The following is a 27,105-nucleotide window of genomic DNA, read 5'->3' as shown; positions in this document are numbered from 1 at the left end:
CTTCCCCCCCCCCCCCTTATATGAATGGCTCAGCTTTCCTCCCCCTTGCATGAATGGCTCAGCTTTCCTCCCCCTTGTATGAATGGCTCAGCTTTTCCCCCTTGTATGAATGGCCCAGCTTTCCCCCCCTTGTATGAATGGCTCAGTTTTCTCCCCCTTGTATAAATGGCTTAGCTCTCCCCCCTTGTATGAATGGCTGTTTCCTCCCCATTGTATGAATGGCTCAGCTCTCCCCCCCTTGTATGAATGGCTCAGTTTCCTCCCCCTTGTATGAATAGTTCAGTTTCCTCCTCCTTGTATGAATGGGCCAGCTTTCGTCCTCCCCTTGTATGAATACATTTCAAAAACCTGACCTGCACATCCAAACAGACTCAGTGTGAACAGGTGCTGAACCTAGAGTCGTCAACTCGTATATAGTTAAGTAAATAAGGCAGCACACTGCAGCGCTAGAACATACAAACTTGAAATATGAAATTTGAACTGCATTACTGCGCTAGAAATATGAAAAATGAGAGCGTTTAGCGCATAAAATGGCCAATTTTATGTGTACCTGGTAGCCCCTTTACGGCATCTCTCTTATACCAGGTCCTACGCTTGCCTTACCTCGCTGAGAATAAACGTCTCCATCTGAATTGGTACATGTGAAACCTCTTCCTAGACTAAAAATTCTCTCTCTCTATGGAGGGGTATTGGAACTGCTGTAATTAAAACACCTGTAGGCTAGGAGGCGGAGTGCACGATCAGAAGGCTAGAGAATACATTTCAAAAACCTGACCTGCACATCCAAACAGACTCAGTGTGAACATGTGCTGAACCTAGAGTCGCCAACTCGTATATAGTTAAGTAAATAAGGCAGCACACTGCAGCGCTAGAACATACAAACTTGAAATACAAAATTTGAACTGCATTACTGCACTAGAAATATGAAAAATGAGAGCGTTTAGCGCATAAAAATGGCCAATTTTATGTGTACCTGGTAGCCCCTTTACGGCATCTCTCTTATACCAGGTCCTACGCTTGCCTTACCTCGCTGAAAATAAACGTCTCCATCTGAATGGGTACATGTGAAACCTCTTCCTAGACTAAAAATTCTCTCTCTCTATGGAGGGGTATTAGACCTGCTGTAATTAAAACACCTGTAGGCTAGGAGGCGGAGTGCACGATCAGAAGGCTAGAGAATACATGTCAAAAACCTGACCTGCACATCCAAACAGACTCAGTGTGAACAGGTGCTGAACCTAGAGTCGCCAACTCGTATATAGTTAAGTAAATAAGGCAGCACACTGCAGCGCTAGAACATACAAACTTGAAATACGAAATTTGAACTGCATTACTGCACTAGAAATTTCCCCTTGTATGAATGGCTCAGCTCTCCCTGGCTCCTGCTCCCATCTTGCACGCATGGCTCGCTCCCCCTTCCTCCCTCCTTCATCCTCCCCCCATCCTCCCTGGCTGTCATACTCACCTTTCCACAATGCGCCGAACCCAGCTCTGTTCCGGCGCGGCAGCTTCTTCCTGAGTGAGCGGTCACATGGTACCGCTCATTAAGGAGATGAATATGCGTCCATATTCATCACCTTAATGAGCTGTACCACGTGACCGCTTACACAGGACGAGCTGCAGGCGCTGAGACCAGGCATCGCTGTAGTAGGTGAGTATGATGTCCTCAAGCGGGGGGGTTGTGAGGTGGAAGGCGGGCTGGCGCAAGCGGGGAGGAGACCCTGGAATTAAATTTAAAAAAAAGAAAAAAACAGAACAGAACAAAAAACTTGCTCAGGTGCCCATCCCCCCCCCCCCATCGTCCCGCCCTAGGCACGTGCCCTCAAGTGCCTAGTGGCAAATACGGCCCTGAAAATTAGGCTGGAAGTGCCCTGGTGGCGTGCCACTGCATTTGCATGGCTTCTTCAAATCTGGTGACACATCCCTAGTGCATTTACAGCCTGATTTGCATATGGGTTCTACACTAGATTTCTCATGACTGGCACATCAGATCTTTAAAAAAAAAATATTGGCAGACAAGCAGCTATAATGTCATACTAATAATTCCATGCTTAAAACTTGCTGACCGGCTCCCTTTAAGGGTCCGCTCCCATAAATGTTTGGGTTACTAGTCAGCCCTTTTGCGATTCTTGTTCCTCGTTAGAGTACTGGCAGAAATAAACACTAGAAACAGATCACTTTATTTGTAATGACTATATATTAGATTCCCTTTTTGTATTGAAGAACTGAAATAAATTAACTTTTGGATGATATTCTAATTTTGTGAGAAGCACCTGTCTGTATATTGCACGGTATTGCAGGATATAGGGAAATCATGGTTCTCCTAACAAGCTGTACCACTCCACCACAGCCAAGACAGATTTTGTATAAATGGAGGAAATGCAAGACCATTATTACCGTTCTCAGCAGTGGTTGACCAAAAAGATCACTCAAAGAGCAAGGTGTATAATAGTGCACAAGGTCTCAGTCTCAAAAGGTACCCAAGGTAACCTATAAGAAACTAAAGGCCTTTCTCACATAAGCTAATGCTAGAGATTATATACAATCTATATATTACCGTTGTGCTCAAAAGTTTACATACACCGTCAGAAGTTTTACTTTATATGCTTTATATGCTCATAATGACAACTCAAAACATCAAATGACCCTGACCTAAAGTTTACATACCCCAATTCTTAATACTGTGCATTGCCTCCTCTAACATCAATGACAGCTTGAAGTCTTTTGTAGTAGTTGTGGATGAGGTTCTTTATTTTCTCAGATGGTAAAGCAGCCCACTCTTCTTGGCAAAAAGCCGCCAGTTCCTGTAAATTCCTGGACTGTCTAGCATGAACTGCGCGTTTGAGATCTCCCTAGAGTGGCTCAATGATATTGAGGTCAGGAGACTGAGATGGCCACTCCAGAACCTTCATTTTGTTCTGCTGTAGCTAATGAGTCGACTTACTTGGCCTTGTGTTTTGCATCGTTGTCATGTCGGAACATCCAATGCTCCGGTTCCGGGCTGATGATTGCAAATTTGCCTACAATATTTGCTGATAACATGCTGCATTCATCTTTCCTTCAACATTGACTAAGTTTCCTGTGCCTTTTTAGCGCACACATCCCCAAAAACATCAACAATCCACTTCCGTGCTTTACAGTAGGAATGGTGTTCCTTTCATCATAGGCCTTGGTTGTGGCCAAAAAGTTCAATTTTGGTCTCATCACTCCAAACTACGTTGTTCCAGAAGTTTTGAGGCTTGTCTCTCTGCTGTTTTGCGTATTGTAGGCGAGATACTTTGTGGCATTTGTGCAGTAATGGTTTTCTTCTGGCAACTTGACCATGCATCCCATTTTTCTTCTAGTGTCTCCTTATTGTGCATCTTGAAACAGCCACACCGCTAGTTTTCAGAGAGTCTAGTATTTCAGCTGATGTTATTTGTGGGTTTTTCTTAGCATCCCAAACAATTTTCCTGGCAGTTTTATTAGTCTACCTTACAGTGGTTTTGTTTTTACAGAGCCCCAGTTTGAACGCTGCCGACTGGCATTATCAATTCCATGGATATCTTTTTGTATCCCGTTCCTGTTTTATACGGCTCAGCTACCTTTTCTGTTGACAATTCTTTTGCTTTCCCCATGACTCACAATCCAGAAATGTCAGTGGCTGGATGAAAGATGCAAGAGTCTGTCTGGATCCCAGAAACTCACTCCACTTTTATGCACACACACTGATTACAAGCAAACAAGTCACAGATGAGGATGTTACCTTTAGTAGCCATTCAAACCCATTTGTGTCAACTTCTGTGCATGTTATCAGGCCAAAATCACCAGGGTATGTGAACTTTAGATCAGGGTAAGTCTAATGTTTTGGGTCGTCATTATGATTTGAAAAGAGAAAACACAGTAGTTTGACAATAAATGGCTCCACTCAACCACTAACTTTGAGTGGAGAAAAAGTCTTGGTGTTATTCATATTCTCTGAAAAAAGTCCAAGAAAGGAGAAATTCTGCTGGTGTATGTAAACTTTTAAGCACTATATATATATATTATATATATATATATATATATATATATATATATATATACAGTGGGGCAAAAAAGTATTTAGTCAGTCAGCAATAGTGCAAGTTCCACCACTTAAAAAGATGAGAGGCGTCTGTAATTTACATCATAGGTAGACCTCAATTATGGGAGACAAACTGAGAAAAAAAAAATCCAGAAAATCACATTGTCTGTTTTTTTAACATTTTATTTGCATATTATGGTGGAAAATAAGTATTTGGTCAGAAACAAAATTTCATCTCAATACTTTGTAATATATCCTTTGTTGGCAATGACAGAGGTCAAACGTTTTCTGTAAGTCTTCACAAGGTTGCCACACACTGTTGTTGGTATGTTGGCCCATTCCTCCATGCAGATCTCCTCTAGAGCAGTGATGTTTTTGGCTTTTCGCTTGGCAACACGGACTTTCAACTCCCTCCAAAGGTTTTCTATAGGGTTGAGATCTGGAGACTGGCTAGGCCACTCCAGGACCTTGAAATGCTTCTTACGAAGCCACTCCTTCGTTGCCCTGGCGGTGTGCTTTGGATCATTGTCATGTTGAAAGACCCAGCCACGTTTCATCTTCAATGCCCTTGCTGATGGAAGGAGGTTTGCACTCAAAATCTCACGATACATGGCCCTACTCATTCTTTCATGTACCCGGATCAGTCGTCCTGGCCCCTTTGCAGAGAAACAGCCCCAAAGCATGATGTTTCCACCGCCATGCTTTACAGTAGGTATGGTGTTTGATGGATGCAACTCAGTATTCTTTTTCCTCCAAACACGACAAGTTGTGTTTCTACCAAACAGTTCCAGTTTGGTTTCATCAGACCATAGGACATTCTCCCAAAACTCCTCTGGATCATCCAAATGCTCTCTAGCAAACTTCAGACGGGCCCGGACATGTACTGGCTTAAGCAGTGGGACATGTCTGGCACTGCAGGATCTGAGTCCATGGTGGCGTAGTGTGTTACTTAGGGTAGGCCTTGTTACATTGGTCCCAGCTCTCTGCAGTTCATTCACTAGGTCCCCCCGCATGGTTCTGGGATTTTTGCTCACCGTTCTTGTGATCATTCTGACCCCACGGGGTGGGATTTTGCGTGGAGCCCCAGATCGAGGGAGATTATCAGTGGTCTTGTATGTCTTCCATTTTCTAATTATTGCTCCCACTGTTGATTTCTTCACTCCAAGCTGGTTGGCTATTGCAGATTCAGTCTTCCCAGCCTGGTGCAGGGCTACAATTTTGTTTCTGGTGTCCTTTGACAGCTCTTTGGTCTTCACCATAGTGGAGTTTGGAGTCAGACTGTTTGAGGGTGTGCACAGGTGTCTTTTTATACTGATAACAAGTTTAAACAGGTGCCATTACTACAGGTAATGAGTGGAGGAAAGAGGAGACTCTTAAAGAAGAAGTTACAGGTCTGTGAGAGCCAGAAATCTTGATTGTTTGTTTCTAACAAAATACTTATTTTCCACCATAATATGCAAATAAATTGTTAAAAAAACAGACAATGTGATTTTCTGGATTTTTTTTTCTCAGTTTGTCTCCCATAGTTGAGGTGTACCTATGATGTAAATTACAGACGCCTCTCATCTTTTTAAGTGGTGGAACTTGCACTATTGCTGACTGACTAAATACTTTTTTGCCCCACTGTATATTATATATATACATACATACATACACACACTCCAAAGCAGTTTTTTCCAATGAAGCCAACATTAAATGATTCAGAAATGCACTCTATACATTATTAAAGTGGTAAATGACTATTCTAGCTGCAAATGTCTGGTTTGTAATGCAATATCTTCATAGGTGTATAGAGGCCCATTTCCAACAACCATCACTCCAGTGTACTTATGGTACTTTGTGTTTGCTGTGTAAGAAGGCTAGTGGATAGTTAAAATACCCTTGTGCAAGTATGTTAGCACAGCGGAAAACAGTTTGGCTGACTAGAGAACCTATAAACCTGACCATCCTTTGAGCTAGTTGAGAATCTGGAGCATTACATTTGTTGGTTCCATTAAACTCTCAAAATGGCCAGAAAAAAAAGAACTTTCATGTGAAATTCGACAGTCTATTCTTATTCTTAGAAATGAAGGCTATTCCATGCGAGAATTTGCCAAGAAACTGAAGATTTCCTACAACGGTGTGTACTATGTTATGTTTGCTAATGACAGCTGTTATGAAGGCAATCCAAAAACACAGTGTGCTTAGCGATCAGAGCGCACACAGTGATCTGACAAATACCCAAAAATACAAGAACGAGCTCTGAGACGTGGAAACTCTGTAGACTGCACACCTGATCCTATCCTAAACACAACTAAAAGCGGCTGTGGATTGCGCCTAACAACTACCTAGGCAACTCGGCACAGCCTAAGAAACTAGCTAGCCTGAAGATAGAAAAATAGGCCTGACTTGCCCCAGAGAAATTCCCCAAAGGAAAAGGCAGCCCCCCACATATAATGACTGTGAGTAAGATGAAAAGACAAAACGTAGGGATGAAATAGATTCAGCAAAGTGGGGCCCGATATTCTAGGACAGAGCGAGGACAGTAAAGCGAACTTTGCAGTCTACAAAAAACCCTAAAGCAAAACCACGCAAAGGGGGCAAAAAAAAACCCACCGTGCCGAACTAACGGCACGGCGGTACACCCTTTGCGTCTCAGAGCTTCCAGCAAAACAAAAGACAAGCTGGACAGAAAAAAAGCAACAAAAAAGCAAAAAGCACTTAGCTATACAGAGCAGCAGGTCACAGGAACAATCAGGAGAAGCTCAGATCCAACACTGAAACATTGACAAGGAGCAAGGATAGCAGCATCAGGCGGAGTTAAGTAATGAAGCAGTTAACGAGCTCACCAGAACACCTGAGGGAGGAAGCTCAGAAGCTGCAGTACCACTTGTGACCACAGGAGTGAATTCAGCCACAGAATTCACAACAGTACCCCCCCCTTGAGGAGGGGTCACCGAACCCTCACCAGAGCCCCCAGGCCGACCAGGATGAGCCGCATGAAAGGCACGAACAAGATCGGAAGCATGAACATCAGAGGCAAAAACCCAGGAATTATCTTCCTGAGCATAACCCTTCCATTTAACCAGATACTGGAGTTTCCGTCTAGAAACACGAGAATCCAAAATCTTCTCCACAATATACTCCAATTCCCCCTCCACCAAAACCGGGGCAGGAGGCTCAACAGATGGAACCATAGGTGCCACGTATCTCCGCAACAACGACCTATGGAATACATTATGTATGGAAAAGGAGTCTGGGAGGGTCAAACGAAAAGACACAGGATTGAGAACCTCAGAAATCCTATACGGACCAATAAAACGAGGTTTAAATTTAGGAGAGGAAACCTTCATAGGAATATGACGAGAAGATAACCAAACCAGATCCCCAACACGAAGTCGGGGACCCACACGGCGTCTGCGATTAGCGAAAAGTTGAGCTTTCTCCTGGGACAAGATCAAATTGTCCACTACCTGAGTCCAGATCTGCTGCAACCTATCCACCACAGAATCCACACCAGGACAGTCCGAAGACTCAACCTGTCCTGAAGAGAAACGAGGATGGAACCCAGAATTGCAAAAAAATGGAGAAACCAAGGTAGCCGAGCTGGCCCGATTATTAAGGGCGAACTCAGCCAACGGCAAAAAGGACACCCAATCATCCTGGTCTGCAGAAACAAAACATCTCAGATATGTTTCCAAGGTCTGATTGGTTCGTTCGGTCTGGCCATTAGTCTGAGGATGGAAAGCCGAGGAAAAGGATAGGTCAATGCCCATCCTACCACAAATGGCTCGCCAAAACCTTGAAACAAACTGGGAACCTCTGTCAGAAACAATATTCTCAGGAATGCCATGCAACCGAACCACATGCTGAAAGAACAAAGGTACCAAATCAGAGGAGGAAGGCAATTTAGCCAAGGGCACCAGATGGACCATTTTAGAAAAGCGATCACAGACCACCCAAATGACTGACATCTTTTGAGAAACGGGAAGGTCAGAAATGAAATCCATCGAAATATGTGTCCAAGGCCTCTTTGGGACCGGCAAGGGCAAAAGCAACCCACTGGCACGAGAACAGCAGGGCTTAGCCCTAGCACAAATCCCACAGGACTGCACAAAAGTACGTACATCCCGTGACAGAGATGGCCACCAGAAGGATCTAGCCACTAACTCTCTGGTACCAAAGATTCCAGGATGACCAGCCAACACCGAACAATGAAGTTCAGAGATAAGTTTATTAGTCCACCTATCAGGGACGAACAGTTTCTCTGCTGGACAACGATCAGGTTTATTCGCCTGAAATTTTTGCAGCACCCGCCGCAAATCAGGGGAGATGGCAGACACAATGACTCCTTCCTTGAGGATACCCGCTGGCTCAGATAAACCCGGAGAGTCGGGCACAAAACTCCTAGACAGAGCATCCGCCTTCACATTTTTAGAGCCCGGAAGGTACGAAATCACAAAGTCGAAGCGGGCAAAAAATAACGACCAACGGGCCTGTCTAGGATTCAAGCGCTTGGCAGACTCGAGATAAGTCAAGTTCTTATGATCAGTCAGTACCACCACGCGATGCTTAGGTCCTTCAAGCCAATGACGCCACTCCTCGAATGCCCACTTCATGGCCAGCAACTCTCGATTGCCCACATCATAATTACGCTCAGCGGGCGAAAACTTCCTGGAAAAGAAAGCACATGGTTTCATCACTGAGCAATCAGAACCTCTCTGTGACAAAACCGCCCCTGCTCCAATCTCAGAAGCATCAACCTCGACCTGGAACGGAAGAGAAACATCTGGCTGACACAACACAGGGGCAGAACAAAAACGACGCTTCAACTCCTGAAAAGCTTCCACAGCAGCAGAAGACCAATTAACCAAATCAGCACCCTTCTTGGTCAAATCGGTCAATGGTTTGGCAATGCTAGAAAAATTACAGATGAAGCGACGATAAAAATTAGCAAAGCCCAGGAACTTTTGCAGACTTTTCAGAGATGTCGGCTGAATCCAATCCTGGATGGCTTGGACCTTAACTGGATCCATCTCGATAGTAGAAGGGGTAAAGATGAACCCCAAAAATGAAACTTTCTGCACACCGAAGAGACATTTTGATCCCTTCACAAACAAAGAGTTAGCACGCAGGACCTGAAAAACCATTCTGACCTGCTTCACATGAGACTCCCAATCATCTGAGAAGATTAAAATGTCATCCAAGTAAACAATCAGGAATTTATCCAGATACTCACGGAAGATGTCATGCATAAAAGACTGAAACACAGATGGAGCATTGGCAAGTCCGAACGGCATCACTAGATACTCAAAATGACCCTCGGGCGTATTGAATGCAGTTTTCCATTCATCTCCTTGCCTGATTCTCACCAGATTATACGCACCACGAGGATCTATCTTAGTGAACCAACTAGCCCCCTTAATCCGAGCAAACAAGTCAGATAACAATGGCAAGGGATACTGAAATTTAACAGTGATCTTATTAAGAAGGCGGTAATCAATACACGGTCTCAGCGAACCATCCTTCTTGGCTACAAAGAAGAACCCTGCTCCCAGTGGTGATGACGATGGGCGAATATGTCCCTTCTCCAGGGATTCCTTCACATAACTGCGCATAGCGGCGTGTTCGGACACGGATAAATTAAATAATCGACCTTTAGGGAATTTACTACCAGGAATCAAATTGATATCACAATCACAATCCCTATGCGGAGGTAGAGCATCGGACTTGGGCTCTTCAAATACATCCTTATAATCAGACAAGAACTCTGGTACCTCAGAAGGGGTGGATGACGAAATCGACAAAAATGGAACATCACCATGTACCCCCTGACAACCCCAGCTGGATACCGACATGGAATTCCAATCCAATACTGGATTATGGGTTTGTAGCCATGGCAACCCCAACACGACCACATCATGCAGATTATGCAACACCAGAAAGCGAATAACTTCCTGATGTGCAGGAGCCACGAGCTCTGAGACGTGGAAACTCTGTAGACTGCACACCTGATCCTATCCTAAACACAACTAAAAGCGGCTGTGGATTGCGCCTAACAACTACCTAGGCAACTCGGCACAGCCTAAGAAACTAGCTAGCCTGAAGATAGAAAAATAGGCCTGACTTGCCCCAGAGAAATTCCCCAAAGGAAAAGGCAGCCCCCCACATATAATGACTGTGAGTAAGATGAAAAGACAAAACGTAGGGATGAAATAGATTCAGCAAAGTGGGGCCCGATATTCTAGGACAGAGCGAGGACAGTAAAGCGAACTTTGCAGTCTACAAAAAACCCTAAAGCAAAACCACGCAAAGGGGGCAAAAAAAAACCCACCGTGCCGAACTAACGGCACGGCGGTACACCCTTTGCGTCTCAGAGCTTCCAGCAAAACAAAAGACAAGCTGGACAGAAAAAAAGCAACAAAAAAGCAAAAAGCACTTAGCTATACAGAGCAGCAGGTCACAGGAACAATCAGGAGAAGCTCAGATCCAACACTGAAACATTGACAAGGAGCAAGGATAGCAGCATCAGGCTGAGTTAAGTAATGAAGCAGTTAACGAGCTCACTAGAACACCTGAGGGAGGAAGCTCAGAAGCTGCAGTACCACTTGTGACCACAGGAGTGAATTCAGCCACAGAATTCACAACAGTACTACTCCCTTCAGAGGAGAGCACAAACAGCCTCTAACAAGAGTAGAAAGAGAAGTAGAAGGCCCCGCTGCACAATTGAGCAACAAGACCAGTACATTAGAGGCTATAGTTTGAGAAATCAAGCAAGTAAGAAACCCAGCACTCAACTTTGCGGTGAGAAGAAAATTGGGTAGTTTATTGTATCCCAAACAAAACGTTTCGGTCACATACAAGACCTTCGTCAGTAACTGAAAATTACACATATCAAAAGAAATCATGTAATAAGGGTAATATCAACACAAAAAACTAATAAACAAAGTATTTACACAGAATACACATGGACAACCGTACATGTACATGGCAATAAAGGTGTTACTATGGTGCGCATATGGTAATGGAGAGTAATAGATAATGGCACAGTGAGTGAGAGAGAGACAGAGGAAAGATTACATACCAAATGTCGGGATAGAAGATGAATGCTTATTGGCTATACACGCTGCCTATAGAAAAAAGGGGAAGATAGTGGCAAAACCCGATAAGATTCGGAAGTGTAGTAATATAGTGGGAACTAAGGTAAAAGGAGCCTACCGATGAAATAAAGGTACAGCGCTAATTCCAAATAGAAGAAGATGTATCCTAGATCAGCCTAGAATGGAAATAGAGCAATCCTGTAGAAAGCAGCATACAAATGTAGAATCGCACAGATATAATATATATAAGGTGCTATACCTTACAGATGGCCGGAACCGCGGTGTCCACCGCTGTGTAGGTAAGGACTGGAGTGAGGAGGGCCTATTTAAATACCTATGGGCGGGAAATCCGCCGGTATAGTGGGTGCTATGTGTGCTGCAGCGCGTGCTTACCACAAGGGGAAGCGGAAGTGACGCGCTGAGATAGACAAGGCATATGCGCATAGTGCACCAATAGAGGACGTTGCAGGGCGAGGGCCAGATGTGGCGTACCGGAAGTGGGGCACCGGACGCATCTAGAACAAGCCCGGTCGCCATGATGGATGGGGCAGGCTGTACTCCATAGGGGCGCTGGGAGTATGGGGAACAAAAACCGGATGTGACGCACCGGAAGTGGGGCGTCAGGCGACAGCAAACTTAGTTAGGTTGCCATATTGGGAAAGGCACATTATGCTTTAAAGTGTCCGCTGTAAAATGTGGCATAGAGGCAGGGGTATATGGTATAATGCAGTGCATAAGCCCTAGGGGCCAAAGTAATATAACAGGGAAGAGACGTAGGCATACATAAAGAAAAGCGGGGAGAGAAGGGAAGAGAAAGGGAAGATGATGCAGAGTATATAATCACATAGACTAATATTAACAGTAGAAAAATACTTTAATTGAGAAACAGGGAAGTGACAATGAGTGACCAGCTGAAAAATAAAAAGATCAGAAAAGGAAAAGAAACGCTGGGGGTGGACGTGACTAATCCGGAGCACTATGACAGTGAGTGGACAAGATGGTGCTCGTTATCCGTGGTGCCAATAAATCAATACAGACGGCTCTAAAAAGACAGAGAGAAAGGAATTAGTAACATTACATAGCAACAAATATCACACAAACGCCATGAGTTCATAATCACGATTAAGGCCCTTAGGGGCCAATGTCTCCAAGGTGTGTATCCAGAACGCCTCTTTCCTGTGGAGTAAAGCGACTCTGTCACCGCCCCTCCTAGGAGGTGGTGCTCTATCGATGACCTGGTATCTCAATTGAGAGATTGAAAGGCCTGCTGAGTGAAAGTGGTGTGGAATTGGCAAGAGTAGATTCTGACATCGAATAGTAGATTTATGTTTCGAAATCCTGTCTCTTACTGACTGTGTGGTCTCGCCCACATATAACAACCCACATGGGCACTTGATCAGGTACACAACGTACGAAGACTCGCACGTGAAGAATTGATTAATCCTAAAGGTCTTGCCTGATCTGGGGTGTTGGAAAGTGTTGCCCTTTAGTACATTGTGGCATTGTGCGCAATGGAGGCATGGAAATGTGCCATTCCTTGGGCGTGATAGGAACAGTTGTCTACGTTGGTCTGCCGACCCAATATCGGCTTTGACTAAACCATCCCTCAAATTAGGTGGCCTTCTGAAGCATGGTAGAAAAGGTGATCTGAACTCAGGTATATCCGGGTGGGCTGTGGACAGGAGATGCCAGTGTCGTCTGATGGCCTTGTGAAGGATGAAAGAGAAGGGGTGGTATGAGTGCACAAAGGGAATACGTTTACCCTGATCTCTGGTGGAATGCCTAGGTGGGGGATCTCTCGATTGTGCAAGGACCCTTGGTGGATAACCCCTCTCTATGAATTTAGAGGTCATATTTTGAAGTCGATTCTCACATAGGGTTCTGTCTGGTACTATACGCTTTACTCGTTGAAACTGCGATATCGGTATTGAGCGTTTGGTGGATGGTGGGTGAAAACTATGGTAATGTAACAAGCTATTTTTGTCCGTTGGTTTGGTAAAGAGGTCTGTAGTGAGAAAACCAGCTTGGTCTTTGAGTACCATGGTATCTAAGAAATTAATTGAATGTGAATCATGGCTAATCGTGAACTTGATGCCTGGCCAGGCTCCGTTTAGGAATAGGAAAAACTCTTGCAAGGACTCCAATGTGCCACCCCAAATGCAAAAAATATCATCTATGAAGCGTTTCCATAGGGAGACATTTCGAAACAAGGGATGTTTATAGATAATATAAGTTTCAAATTCTGTCATATACGTATTAGCATACGGGGGTGCCACATTGGAGCCCATTGCCGTACCTCGCTTCTGTAAATAGAAGGTATCCTGGAAAAGGAAAAAGTTATTGTGTAGGACAATCGTTAGTAATTCCACACATAGATTGATCTGATTAGTGGTGAGGCCTGCAGTAGTGAGAGTGGTGCACTGCATTAATCCCGTTGAGATGGGGAATAGATGTATACAAGTCCTTGACGTCTAATGTGACCAAGATGGTATCCACGGATACCCTCCCAAGCTCCTTAATACACTTCAAGAATTCCCCTGTATCCAAAATAAAGGAAGGTGATGTCTGAGTGATGGGAGTCAAGATTTTTTCAAGGTATATTGAAAGAGGAGAGAGGATAGAGTCGGTAGAAGCGACAATAGGTCTACCAGGTGGGTTAGATAAGTCCTTATGAATTTTGGGCAGTGTGTAAAACACTGGTGTGATGGGATTGCTTTTTCTAAGGAACTCGCTGGTTTTCGTGTCTATAATCCCTAAATCGGAGTATTTTGATATCACGGTGTCTATTTTACCCCTAATTTCTGAGGTGGGGTCCCTCGAGAGTCTATCATAAACTGATGTGTCATTAAATTGGCGATGGATCTCTTTAATGTACTGTATCTTGTCCATTACTACGAGTGCACCCCCTTTATCAGCCGGTTTTATGACTAACGTTGAGTCCTTTTGTAATGCCATAAATGCCTGATGTTCAGTAGGAGAAAGATTAGGGGGATAGTGTAACCTACCCTTTTCTATGTCGTCACGCAGGGTGTGGAAGGAATCTTGGATGAAACCAATGAAGGTTTCAACCGCGTGAGACCCATATGGCGGACGGAAGGAACTTTTATTACGTAACCCCAAAGACATAATGGACATAGGGTTAGTACATACAGTAGTCGGAGCGCTGGGGGAGGTGGCAAAATGGACTTTGAGTCTTAACAGTCGAAAAAAACGTAAAAGATCTATTTCTAAGTCAAACGTTTTACAATGGTAGGCAGGACAAAATGACAAGCCCTTCTCTAGGACCCCGAGTTCAGCGACACCCAATGATCTAGATGAGATATTGACTACCAACGATTCAGTACCTTGGATCTGGTGATCCGCTGTTCCGTGGTATCCCTTCTTTGATTTGCTCCGTCGGGTCTTCTTTTTGGAAAACGACGTCGCGGTCCTAAAAAAGAAGAAGCTGAGGTGGAGGGGTTAGAGCTCCTCTCTGGTTCTGAGCCGGAGGTGGAATAATCCGTGGAGGATCTGTGGTTGCGTGGAGGCTGACGTCGGGAAGAAGAAGTACTATCTTGCCACCGGTACACTTGGTTGGTCTCGTAATCTATGGTGTCGCGGGAAAACTTGTTCCTTTTACGGTTCTCAGTATCCCTTTTGTGTAGGTCAATGCGCTCCTGGATCTGGGCTCTTAAAGAGCTCACTTCCTCTGCCGTGCCGGTGGTGGTGAGTTGAGTCTCGATGCTTTTAATCCTGGCTGCGTTGGAATCGATGGCTTTATGGAGATTCTCTAGGGTGAGTGTTATCAAATCAAACGAACATTTGTTAAGAATCTGTTCGAATCTCAGGCAAAAATCAGGACAGTCACTAAATAAAGTAGGACGCAGCGGTGCACGAAGTCCCCGCGGAATCCTTTTAACACGAAAATATTCGGAGAGGGTGGCGCAGTGCAGTTCTATGTTCACTTGGTGCCTAAGTGCTCGTTCAAGGTCACGTCCACGAGTTTCCCTTGGAGGAACCTTTAGAAAATCACTGGATAGGGTGGACTGTGCCAATATAGAGGAACTCTCATCATTGTTGTAAGAGAATGTGGAAGAGGTCATAGCCAAAAAGGTGTGCCACACGTATGGGAAAATGCTAATGATAAATCAACGTGTGCACAACCTACAGTGGTGCATGGGTAGGTTCCCAAACCGTAATACCAAGCAAGTAAGAAACCCAGCACTCAACTTTGGGGTGAGAAGAAAATTGGGTAGTTTATTGTATCCCAAACAAAACGTTTCGGTCACATACAAGACCTTCGTCAGTAACTGAAAATTACATATATCAAAACAAATCATGTAATAAGGGTAAGATCAACACAAAAAACTAATAAACAAAGTATTTACACAGAATACACATGGACAACCGTACATGTACATGGCAATAAAGGTGTTACTATGGTGCGCATATGGTAATTTAGAGTAATAGATAATGGCACAGTGAGTGAGAGAGAGACAGAGGAAAGATTACATACCAAATGTCGGGATAGAAGATGACTGCTTATTGGCTATACACGCTGCCTATAGAAAAAAGGGGAAGATAGTGGCAAAACCCGATAAGATTCGGAAGTGTAGTAATATAGTGGGAACTAAGGTAAAAGGAGCCTACCGATGAAATAAATGTACAGCGCTAATTCCAAATAGAAGATGTATCCTAGATCAGCCTAGAATGGAAATAGAGCAATCCTGTAGAAAGCAGCATACAAATGTAGAATCGCACAGATATAATATATAAGGTGCTATACCTTACAGATGGCCGGAACCGCGGTGTCCACCGCTGTGTAGGTAAGGACTGGAGAGAGGAGGGCCTATTTAAATACCTATGGGCGGGAAATCCGCCGGTATAGTGGGTGCTATGTGTGCTGCAGCGCGTGCTTACCACAAGGGGAAGCGGAAGTGACGCGCTGAGATAGACAAGGCATATGCGCATAGTGCACCAATAGAGGACGGTGCAGGGTGAGGGCCGGATGTGGCGTACCGGAAGTGGGGCACCGGACGCATCCAGAACAAGCCCGGTCGCCATGATGGATGGGGCAGGCTGTACTCCATAGGGGCGCTGGGAGTATGGGGAACAAAAACCGGATGTGACGCACCGGAAGTGGGGCGTCAGGCGACAGCAAACTTAGTTAGGTTGCCATATTGGGAAAGCCACATTATGCTTTAAAGTGTCCGCTGTAAAATGTGGCATAGAGGCAGGGGTATATGGTATAATGCAGTGCATAAGCCCTAGGGGCCAAAGTAATATAACAGAAAAGAGAAGTAGGCATACATAAAGAAAAGAGGGGAGAGAAGGGAAGAGAAAGGGAAGATGATGCAGAGTATATAATCACATAGACTAATATTAACAGTAGAAAAATACTTTAATTGAGAAACAGGAAAGTGACAATGAGTGACCAGCTGAAAAATAAAAAGATCAGAAAAAGAAAAGAAACGCTGGGGGTGGACGTGACTAATCCGGAGCACTATGACAGTGAGTGGACAAGATGGTGCTCGTTATCCGTGGTGCCAATAAATCAATACAGACGGCTCTAAAAAGACAGAGAGAAAGGAATTAGTAACATTACATAGCAACAAATATCACACAAACGCCATGAGTTCATAATCACGATTAAGGCCCTTAGGGGCCAATGTCTCCAAGGTGTGTATCCAGAACGCCTCTTTCCTGTGGAGTAAAGCGACTGTCACCGCCCCTCCTAGGAGGTGGTGCTCTATCGATGACCTGGTATCTCAATTGAGAGATTGAATGGCCTGCTGAGTGAAAGTGGTGTGGAATTGGCAAGAGTAGATTCTGACATCGAATAGTAGATTTATGTTTCGAAATCCTGTCTCTTACTGACTGTGTGGTCTCGCCCACATATAACAACCCACATGGGCACTTGATCAGGTACACAACGTACGAAGACTCGCACGTGAAGAATTGATTAATCCTAAAGGTCTTGCCTGATCTGGGGTGTTGGAAAGTGTTGCCCTTTAGTACATTGTGGCATTGTGCGCAATGGAGGCATGGAAATGTGCCATTCCTTGGGCGTGATAGGAACAGTTGTCTACGTTGGTCTCACTAGAGACCTCTTTACCAAACCAACGGACAGAAATAGCTTGTTACATTACCATAGTTTTCACCCACCATCCACCAAACGCTCAATACCGATATCGCAGTTTCAACGAGTAAAGCGTATAGTACCAGACAGAACCCTATGTGAGAATCGACTTCAAAATATGACCTCTAAATTCATAGAGAGGGGTTATCCACCAAGGGTCCTTGCACAATCGAGAGATCCCCCACCTAGGCATTCCACCAGAGATCAGGGTAAACGTATTCCCTTTGTGCACTCATACCACCCCTTCTCTTTCATCCTTCACAAGGCCATCAGACGACACTGACATCTCCTGTCCACAGCCCACCCGGATATACCTGAGTTCAGATCACCTTTTCTACCATGCTTCAGAAGGCCACCCAATTTGAGGGATGGTTTAGTCAAAGCCGATATTGGGTTGGCATACCAACGTAGACAACTGTTCCTATCACGCCCAAGGAATGGCACATTACCATGCCTCCATTGCGCACAATGCCACAATGTACTAAAGGGCAACACTTTCCAACACCCCAGATCAGGCAAGACCTTTAGGATTAATCAATTCTTCACGTGCGAGTCTTCGTACGTTGTGTACCTGATCAAGTGCCCATGTGGGTTGTTATATGTGGGCGAGACCACACAGTCAGTAAGAGACAGGATTTCGAAACATAAATCTACTATTCGATGTCAGAATCTACTCTTGCCAATTACACACCACTTTCACTCAGCAGGCCATTCAATCTCTCAATTGAGATACCAGGTCATCGATAGAGCACCACCTCCTAGGAGGGGCGGTGACAGAGTCGCTTTACTCCACAGGAAAGAGGCGTTCTGGATACACACCTTGGAGACATTGGCCCCTAAGGGCCTTAATCGTGATTATGAACTCATGGCGTTTGTGAGATATTTGTTGCTATGTAATGTTACTAATTGCTTTCTCTCTGTCTTTTTAGAGCCGTCTGTATTGATTTATTGGCACCACGGATAACGAGCACCATCTTGTCCACTCACTGTCATAGTGCTCCGGATTAGTCACGTCCACCCCCAGCGTTTCTTTTCTTTTTCTGATCTTTTTATTTTTCAGCTGGTCACTCATTGTCACTTCCCTGTTTCTCAATTAAAGTATTTTTCTACTGTTAATATTAGTCTATGTGATTATATACTCTGCATCATCTTCCCTTTCTCTTCCCTTCTCTCCCCTCTTTTCTTTATGTATGCCTACGTCTCTTCCCTGTTATATTACTTTAGCCCCTAGGGCTTATGCACTGCATTATACCATATACCCCTGCCTCTATGCCACATTTTACAGCGGACACTTTAAAGCATAATGTGCCTTTCCCAATATGGCAACCTAACTAAGTTTGCTGTCGCCTGACGCCCCACTTCCGGTGCGTCACATCCGGTTTTTGTTCCCCATACTCCCAGCGCCCCTATGGAGTACAGCCTGCCCCATCCATCATGGCGACCGGGCTTGTTCTGGATGCGTCCGGTGCCCCACTTCCGGTACGCCACATCTGGCCCTCGCCCTGCACCGTCCTCTATTGGTGCACTATGCGCATATGCCTTGTCTATCTCAGCGCGTCACTTCCGCTTCCCCTTGTGGTAAGCACGCGACGCAGCACACATAGCACCCACTATACCGGCGGATTTCCCGCCCATAGGTATTTAAATAGGCCCTCCTCTCTCCAGTCCTTACCTACACAGCGGTGGACACCGCGGTTCCGGCCATCTGTAAGGTATAGCACCTTATATATATTATATCTGTGCGATTCTACATTTGTATGCTGCTTTCTACAGGATTGCTCTATTTCCATTCTAGGCTGATCTAGGATACATCTTCTTCTATTTGGAATTAGCGCTGTACCTTTATTTCATCGGTAGGCTCCTTTTACCTTAGTTCCCACTATATTACTACACTTCCGAATCTTATCGGGTTTTGCCACTATCTTCCCCTTTTTTCTATAGGCAGCGTGTATAGCCAATAAGCATTCATCTTCTATCCCGACATTTGGTACGTAATCTTTCCTCTGTCTCTCTCTCACTCACTGTGCCATTATCTATTACTCTCCATTACCATATGCGCACCATAGTAACACCTTTATTGCCATGTACATGTACGGTTGTCCATGTGTATTCTGTGTAAATACTTTGTTTATTAGTTTTTTGTGTTGATATTACCCTTATTACATGATTTGTTTTGATATATGTAATTTTCAGTTAATGACGAAGGTCTTGTATGTGACCGAAACATTTTGTTTGGGATACAATAAACTACCCAATTTTCTTCTCACCGCAAAGTTGAGTGCTGGGTTTCTTACTTGCTTGGTATTACGGTTTGGGAACCTACCCATGCACCACTGTAGGTTGTGCACACGTTGATTTATCAATAGTTTGAGAAATCGACGCCTGTTAGGCTGCTTTCACACATCAGGTTTTTTCTTTCAGGCACAATCCGGCAGTTTCAGGCACAATCCGGAACAGTTTTTTTCTTACACCGGATCCGTTTTTTCCCCATAGAGTTCTATTAGCACCGGATTGTGCCTGAAGGACATGCGTTTCATCTGTTTTGTGCCAGATCCGTCCCTTCAGGCTTTTTTGCCGGACACAAAAAACATCTCCTGCAACGTTTTTTGTGTCCGGCGAAAAAGCCTGAAGGGACTTTTCTGGCAATAAACGCATGGAACGGATGTATGAATGAACGTTTCCGGCGCCCGAATACGTTTTTAACACATTGAGCATGCCCAGAAGTGTCTCTCTCTTCCTCCTCCTCCTCCCTCTCTCTCTCTTCCTCCTCCTTCACCAGGAAGTAAGAAACCATGCGCAGTACAGAGAGCCGGATCCAGCTAAAAAACGGATCCGGTGCATCAGTTTTTCACAATTTACGCCGGATCGGTTTTTTTAGCAAATTTGCCGGATTTAGGCTGAAACCAAAAACCTGATGTGTGAAAGCAGCCTTAGGTCCCCAACTGGCAGCTTCTTTAAATAGTACACGTAAAACGCCAGTGTCAACGTCTACAGTGAAGAGGCGACTACTGGATGCTGGCCTTCAGGGCAGAGTGGCAAATAAAAGGCCATATATGAGACTGGCTAATAAAAGGAAAAGATTAATATGGGCAAAAGAACATAGACACTGGACAGAGGAAGATTGGAAGTGTTATGGACAGACAAATCCAAATTTGAGGTGTTTGGATCACACAGAACATTTGTGAGACGCAGAACAACTGAAAAGATGCTGGAAGAGTGCCTGACGCCATCTGTCAAGCATGGTTGAGGTAATATGATGGCCTGGGTTTGTGTTGGTGCTGGTAAAGTGGGAGATTTGTACAAGGTAAAATGGATTTTGAATAAGGAAGGCTATCACTCCATTTTGCAACGCCATGCCATATCCTGTTGACAACGCTTAATTGGAGCCAATTTCATACTACAAAACGACAATGACCCAATGCACACCTCCAAATTATGCAAGAACTATTTAGGGACGAAGAAGGTATTCTATCTGTAATGGAGTGGCCAGCGCAGTCACCAGATCTCAACCCCATTGAGCTGTTGTGGGAGCAGATTGACCGTATGGTACGCAAAAAGTGCCCATCAAGCCAAACCAACTTGTGGGAGGGGCTTCTGGAAGTATGGGGTGAAATTTATCCCGATTACCTCAGCAAATAAATTGCTAGAAAGCCAAAGGTCTGCAATGCTGTAATTGCTGCAAATTCTTTGACGAAAACAAAGTTTGAAGGAGAAAATTATTATTTCAAATAAAAATATTTTTTTCAAACCTTGTCGAGAGAGAGAGAGAGATGAAAAAGTTTGGGCACCCCTATTAATCTTAATGTTTTATAAAAATTGTTTTTTTTTTGCAACAGCTAATAACTGATGGATACAGTAATGTTTCTGCCTTGAAATGAGGTTTATTGTACTAACAGAAAATTTGCAATCTGCATTCAAACAAAATTTGACATGTGCATAAATTAAAAAAAATTAGTTTTAAATACTCCTACCTACTTTTTACTGACTTAAGGCCCCTTCACATTAAGCGACGCTGCAGCGATACCGACAACGATCCGGATCGCTGCAGCGTCGCTGTTTGGTCGCTGGAGAGCTGTCACACAGACCGCTCTCCAGCGACCAACGATGCCGGTAACCAGGGTAAGCATCGGGTAACTAAGCGCAGGGCCGCGCTTAGTAACCCGATGTTTACCCTGGTTACCATCCTAAAAGTAAAAAAAACAAACAGTACATACTTACCTACCGCTGTCTGTCCTCCAGCGCTGTGCTCTGCACTCCTCCTGTACTGTCTGTGTGAGCACAGCGGCCGGAAAGCAGAGCGGTGACGTCACCGCTCTGCTTTCCGGCTGACCGACGCTCACAGCCAGTACAGGAGGAGTGCAGAGCACAGCGCCGGGGACAGACAGCGGTAGGTAAGTATGTACTGTTTGTTTTTTTACTTTTAGGATGGTAACCAGGGTAAACATCGGGTTACTAAGTGCGGCCCTGCGCTTAGTTACCCGATGTTTACCCTGGTTACCAGTGAAGACATCGCTGGATCGGTGTCAGACACGCCGATCCAGCGATGTCCACGGGAGATCCAGCGACGAAATAAAGTTCTGGACTTTCTTCAGCGACCAACGATCTCCCAGCAGGGGCCTGATCGTTGGTCGCTGTCACACATAACGATTTTATTAACGATATCGTTGCTACGTCACAAAAAGCAACGATATAGTTAACAATATCGTTATGTGTGAAGGTACCTTTACTAAAGCACTTTTTTTGGTTTTCTAACCTCATTGAGCTTTGAACTTCATAGCCAGGTGTATGCAATCATGAGAAAAGCTACTTAACCCCTTCATGACCCAGCCTATTTTGACCTTAATGACCTGACTGCTTTTTGAAATTCTGACCAGTGTCCCTTTATGAGGTAATAACTCAGGAACGCTTCAACGAATCCTAGCGGTTCTGAGAATGTTTTATCGTGACATATTGGGCTTGATGATAGTGGTAAATTTAGGTTGATAATTTTTCTCTTTATTTGTGAAAAAAATGGAAATTTGGCTAAAATTTTGAAACTTTCGCAATTTTCTAATTTTGAATTTTTATTCTGTTAAATGAGAGAGCTATGTGACACAAAATAGTTGATAAATAACATTACCCACATGTCTACTTTACATCAGCACAATTTTGGAAACAAATTTTTTTTTTTGCTAGGAAGTTATAAGGGTTAATATTTGACCAGCGATTTCTCATTTTTACAACGAAATTTACGAAACCATTTTTTTTTTAGGGACCAACTCACATTTGAAGTCAGTTTGAGGGGTCTATATGGGTGAAAAGACCCAAAAGTGACACCATTCTAAAAACTGCACCCCTCAAGGTGCTCAAAGCCACATTAAAGAAGTTTATTAACCCTTCAGGTGCTTCACAGCAGCAGAAGCAACATGGAAGGAAAAAATGAACATTTAACTTTTTAGTCACAAAAATGATGTTTTAGCAACAATTTTTTTATTTTGCCAAGGGTAAAAAGAGAAACAGGACACCAATAGTTATTGTACAATTTGTCCTGAGTACGCCGATACCCCATATGTGGGGGGGATCCACGGTTTGGGCACACGACAGGGCTCGGAAGGGAAGGAGCGTCATTTGACTTTTTCAATGAAAAATTGGCTCCAATCTTTAGCGGACACCATGTCGCGTTTGGAGAGCCCCTGTGTGCCTAAACATTGGAGCTCCCCCACAAGTGACCCCATTTTGGAAACTAGACCCCCCAAGGAGCTTATCTAGATGCATAGTGAGCATTTTAAACCTCCAGGTGCTTCACAAATTGATCCGTAAAAATGAAAAAGTACTTTTTTTTTTCACCAAAAATTTATTTTAGCCTCAATTTGTTCATTTCCACATGGGCGACAGGATAAAATGGATCCTAAAATTTATTGGGCAATTTCTCCTGAGTACACTGATACCTCACATGTGGGGGTAAACCACTGTTTGGTCACACGGCAGGGCTCGGAAGGGAAGAAGCGCCATTTGACTTTTTGAATGAAAAATTAGCTCTAATCGTTAGCGGACACCATGTCGCGTTTGGAGGGCCCCTGTGTGCCTAAACATTTGAGCTCCCCCACATGTGACCCCATTTTGGAAACTAGACCTCCCAAGGAACTAATCTAGATATGCGGTGACCACTTTAAACCCTCAAGTGCTTCATAGAAGTTTATAACGCAGAGCCGTGAAAATAAAAAATCATTTTTCTTTCCTCAAAAATTATTTTTTAGCCCACAATTTTTTATTTTCACAAGAATAACAGGAGAAATTGGACCCAAAAAGTTGTTGTCCAGTTTGTCCTGAGTACGCTGATACCCCATATGTGGGGGGGAGCCACTGTTTGGGCACACGTAGGGGCTCGGAAGGGAAGTAGTGACTTTTGAAATGCAGACTTTGATGGAATGGTCTGCGGGTGTCACGTTGCATTTGCAGAGCCCCTGATGTGCCTAAACAGTAGAAACCCCCACAAGTGACCCCATTTTGGAAAATAGACCCTAATCACAACCCTAACCCCAACACACCCCTAAACACAACCCTAACCCCAACACACCCCTAACCCTAATCCCAACCCTAACCCTAATCCCAACCCTTACCCCAACACACCCCTAACCCTAACCACAGCCTAATCTTAACCCTATTTCCAACCCTAGCCCTAATTCCAACCCTAAGGCTATGTGCCCACGTTGCGGATTCGTGAGATTTTTCCGCACCATTTTTGAAAAATCCGAATGTAAAAGGCACTGCATTTTACCTGCGGATTTCCAGTGTTTTTTGTGCGGATTTCACCTGTGGATTCCTATTGAGGAACAGGTGTAAAACGCTGCGGAATCCGCGCAAAGAATTGACATGCTACGGAAAATACAACACAGCGTTTCCGCGCGGTATTTTCCGCACCATGGGCACAGCGGATTTGGTTTTCCATAGGTTACATGGTACAGGGAAAACTGCTACGAATCCGCAGCGGCCAATCCGCTGTGGATCCGCAGCCAAATCCACACCGTGTGTACATAGCCTAATTCTAACCCTAGTTCTAACCCTAATTCTAGCCGTAACCCTAACCCTAAGGCCAGGTTCACACTGCCTAGCAGCAGCCCGTTCAACACATACGCTAACGGGCTGCTGCTAGCGCAAGTGCCGACGTTTGCATCGCGCTAGCGCAGATAGAGCATCTGCTAGCTCTATCTGCGCTAGCAGTGACGGACCCAGAAACGCTGCAGCCCGCGTCTCCGGGTCCGTCACTCAATGACGGCACATCCCTAGCGCACGCCCATTGTGGGTGTGCGCTAGTGATGCGTCCGACATTGCTGTCAATGGCGGCCGTAACGGACTACGTTACACCGCGTTCATGCCGCAGTGTAACGTAGTCCGTCTAACGGACTGCCTAGACGCAGTGTGAACCAACCCTAACCCTAGTGGGGCAAAAAAAAAATATATATATTTTCTTTATTTTATTGTTGTCCCTACCTATGGGGGTGATAAAGGGGGGGTTTATTTATTTTTTTATTCTGATCGCTGTGATAGAACCTATCACAGCGGTCAAAATGTACCTGTAACAAATCTGCCGGCCGGCAGATTCGGCGGGCGCGCTGCGCATGCGCCCGCCATTTTGGAAGATGGCGGCGCCCATGGAACAGACGGACGGACACCGGGAGGGACACAGGAGGTCGGTAAGTATGAGGGGGGGAGATCGGACTGCGGGGGGAGCGGACAGGAGGACGGAGGGGAGCGGAGGACACTAGATGACAGGACTGAGGACGGAGGGGAGGAGATCGGTGGCGGGGGCAGATCGCGATCTCCAGCCATGGCTGATGCTATTGCAGCATCGGCCATGGCTGGATTGTAATATTTCACCAATTTTCATTGGTGAAATATTACTATTGCTCTGATTAAAAGTCAAAGTGAAACGTCACTTTCAACAGCCAATCAGAGCGATCTTAGCCACGGGGGGAAGGTGGACGAAGCCACCCCCCCCCCCCCGGGCTCAAGTACAACTCCCCCTGTCCCTGCAGGTCGGGTGAAATTACAGTTAACCCGGCCTGCAGGAGCGCAATCCAACCATGACGTATATGCTGCGTCAAAGGTCAGGAAGGGGTTAAAGTGGCCACTTGCGAGGAGTGGCATCATGGGCGCCTCAAAACAACTGTCTAATGATCTGAAAACAAAGATTATTCAACATAGTTGTTCAGGGGAAGGATACAAAAAGCTGTCTCAGAGATTTACCCTGTCAATTTCTACTGTGAGGAACATAGTAAGGAAATGGAAGAACACAGGTACAGTTCTTGTTAAGGCCAGAAGTGGCAGGCCAAGAAAAACATCAGAAAGGCAGAGAAGAATGGTGAGATCAGTCAAGGACAATCCTCAGACCACTGTCATGATCCCAATGGCAGGGGATCACAAAAGGACAAGCACACAAAAAACAGAACAAGCTCTAGGGTGATGGAAACTGAGCTGACCGCGATCCTGAACCTAATTCACAACACTAGCAGTAGCCGGGGAACGTGCCTACGATGATTCTAGACATCTCGCGCCAGCCGAAGGACTAGCTTCCCCTATTAGAAGAAACAAAGACCTCTCTTGCCTCCAGAGAAACACCCCACAGAAATAGCAGCCCCCCACATGTAATGACGGTGAAATGAGAGGAAAGCACATACGTAGTAATGAAAACAGATTCAGCAAAATGAGGCCCGCTAAAACTAGATAGCAGAGGATACAAAAGTGAACTGCGCGGTCAGCGAAAAACCCTACAAAAAACCATCCTGAAATTACCTGAACTCATGTGCCAACTCATGGAACATGAGGAGTAATATCAGCCCACTAGAGCAACCAGCAAGGAATCACATAACTGCAAGCTGGACTAAAACAAAAATAAAGCAAAACGTGGAACAGGAAAATAAAAAACTTAGCTAGTCCTGAAGATCACCGAAGCGGAAAGCAGAGGCAACAAGACACACTGATTACATTGATCGCCGGCGAGGAAATGACAAGAAAGCCAGGTTAAATAGGAAACTCCCATATCCTGATAGAACAGGTGGACACCAGAGACCGCAGAGAACACAAGTCACCCAGTACCATCTGTAACCACCAGAGGGAGCCCAAAAACAGAATCCACAACAGTACCCCCCCCCCCTTGAGGAGGGGTCACCGAACCCTCACGAGAACCACCAGGGCGACCAGGATGAGCCCTATGAAATGCACGGACCAAATCAGCAGCATGAACATCAGAGGCAACCACCCAAGAATTATCCTCCTGACCATAACCCTTCCACTTGACCAAATACTGAAGTTTCCGTCTGGAAACACGAGAATCCAAGATCTTCTCCACAACATACTCCAATTCTCCCTCCACCAGCACCGGAGCAGGAGGCTCAAGCGAAGGAACAACAGGTACCTCATACTTCCGCAACAACGACCGATGGAACACATTATGAATAGCAAACGATGCCGGGAGATCCAAACGAAACGACACAGGGTTAAGAATTTCCAAGATCCTATAGGGACCGATGAACCGAGGCTTGAACTTAGGAGAAGAGACCTTCATAGGAACAAAACGAGAAGACAACCACACCAAGTCCCCAACACGAAGTCGAGGACCCACGCGGCGACGGCGATTAGCAAACTGCTGAGCCCTCTCCTGGGACAACTTCAAATTGTCCACCACATGACTCCAAATCTGATGCAACCTATCCACCATCATGTCCACTCCAGGACAATCAGAAGGCTCCACCTGACCAGAGGAAAAACGAGGATGAAACCCCGAATTACAAAAGAAAGGAGAAACCAAGATAGCAGAACTAGCCCGATTATTAAGGGCAAATTCGGCAAGCGGCAAAAAGGTAACCCAGTCATCTTGATCAGCA

General features: G+C 44.9%; 1 protein-coding gene across 1 annotated transcript; it reads right to left on the bottom strand.

The window, feature by feature from the left end:
• Positions 1 to 10,834: 10,834 nt before the first annotated feature.
• On the bottom strand, positions 10,835 to 15,282 carry LOC138645020 (uncharacterized). Its single transcript, XM_069734009.1, has 2 exons — positions 14,469 to 15,282; positions 10,835 to 12,166 (listed from the first exon to the last, which is right to left on the bottom strand). Exons 1-2 carry the CDS (start codon positions 15,204 to 15,206, stop codon positions 12,152 to 12,154), a joined length of 753 nt encoding a protein of 250 aa, XP_069590110.1. The 5' UTR covers positions 15,207 to 15,282; the 3' UTR covers positions 10,835 to 12,151.
• Positions 15,283 to 27,105: the final 11,823 nt, after the last annotated feature.

Source organism: Ranitomeya imitator, chromosome 1 (genome assembly GCF_032444005.1).
Source record: "Ranitomeya imitator isolate aRanImi1 chromosome 1, aRanImi1.pri, whole genome shotgun sequence".
Taxonomy (NCBI): domain Eukaryota; kingdom Metazoa; phylum Chordata; class Amphibia; order Anura; family Dendrobatidae; genus Ranitomeya; species Ranitomeya imitator.
Note: the sequence above shows the minus strand (reverse complement) of the source record. Positions and strands in the feature narration are given on the sequence as shown.

Bases quoted from the DNA above. Each gene is read 5' to 3' on its own strand.
- LOC138645020 (XM_069734009.1), bottom strand. From the start codon at position 15,206: ATGACCTCTTCCACATTCTCTTACAACAATGATGAGAGTTCCTCTATA.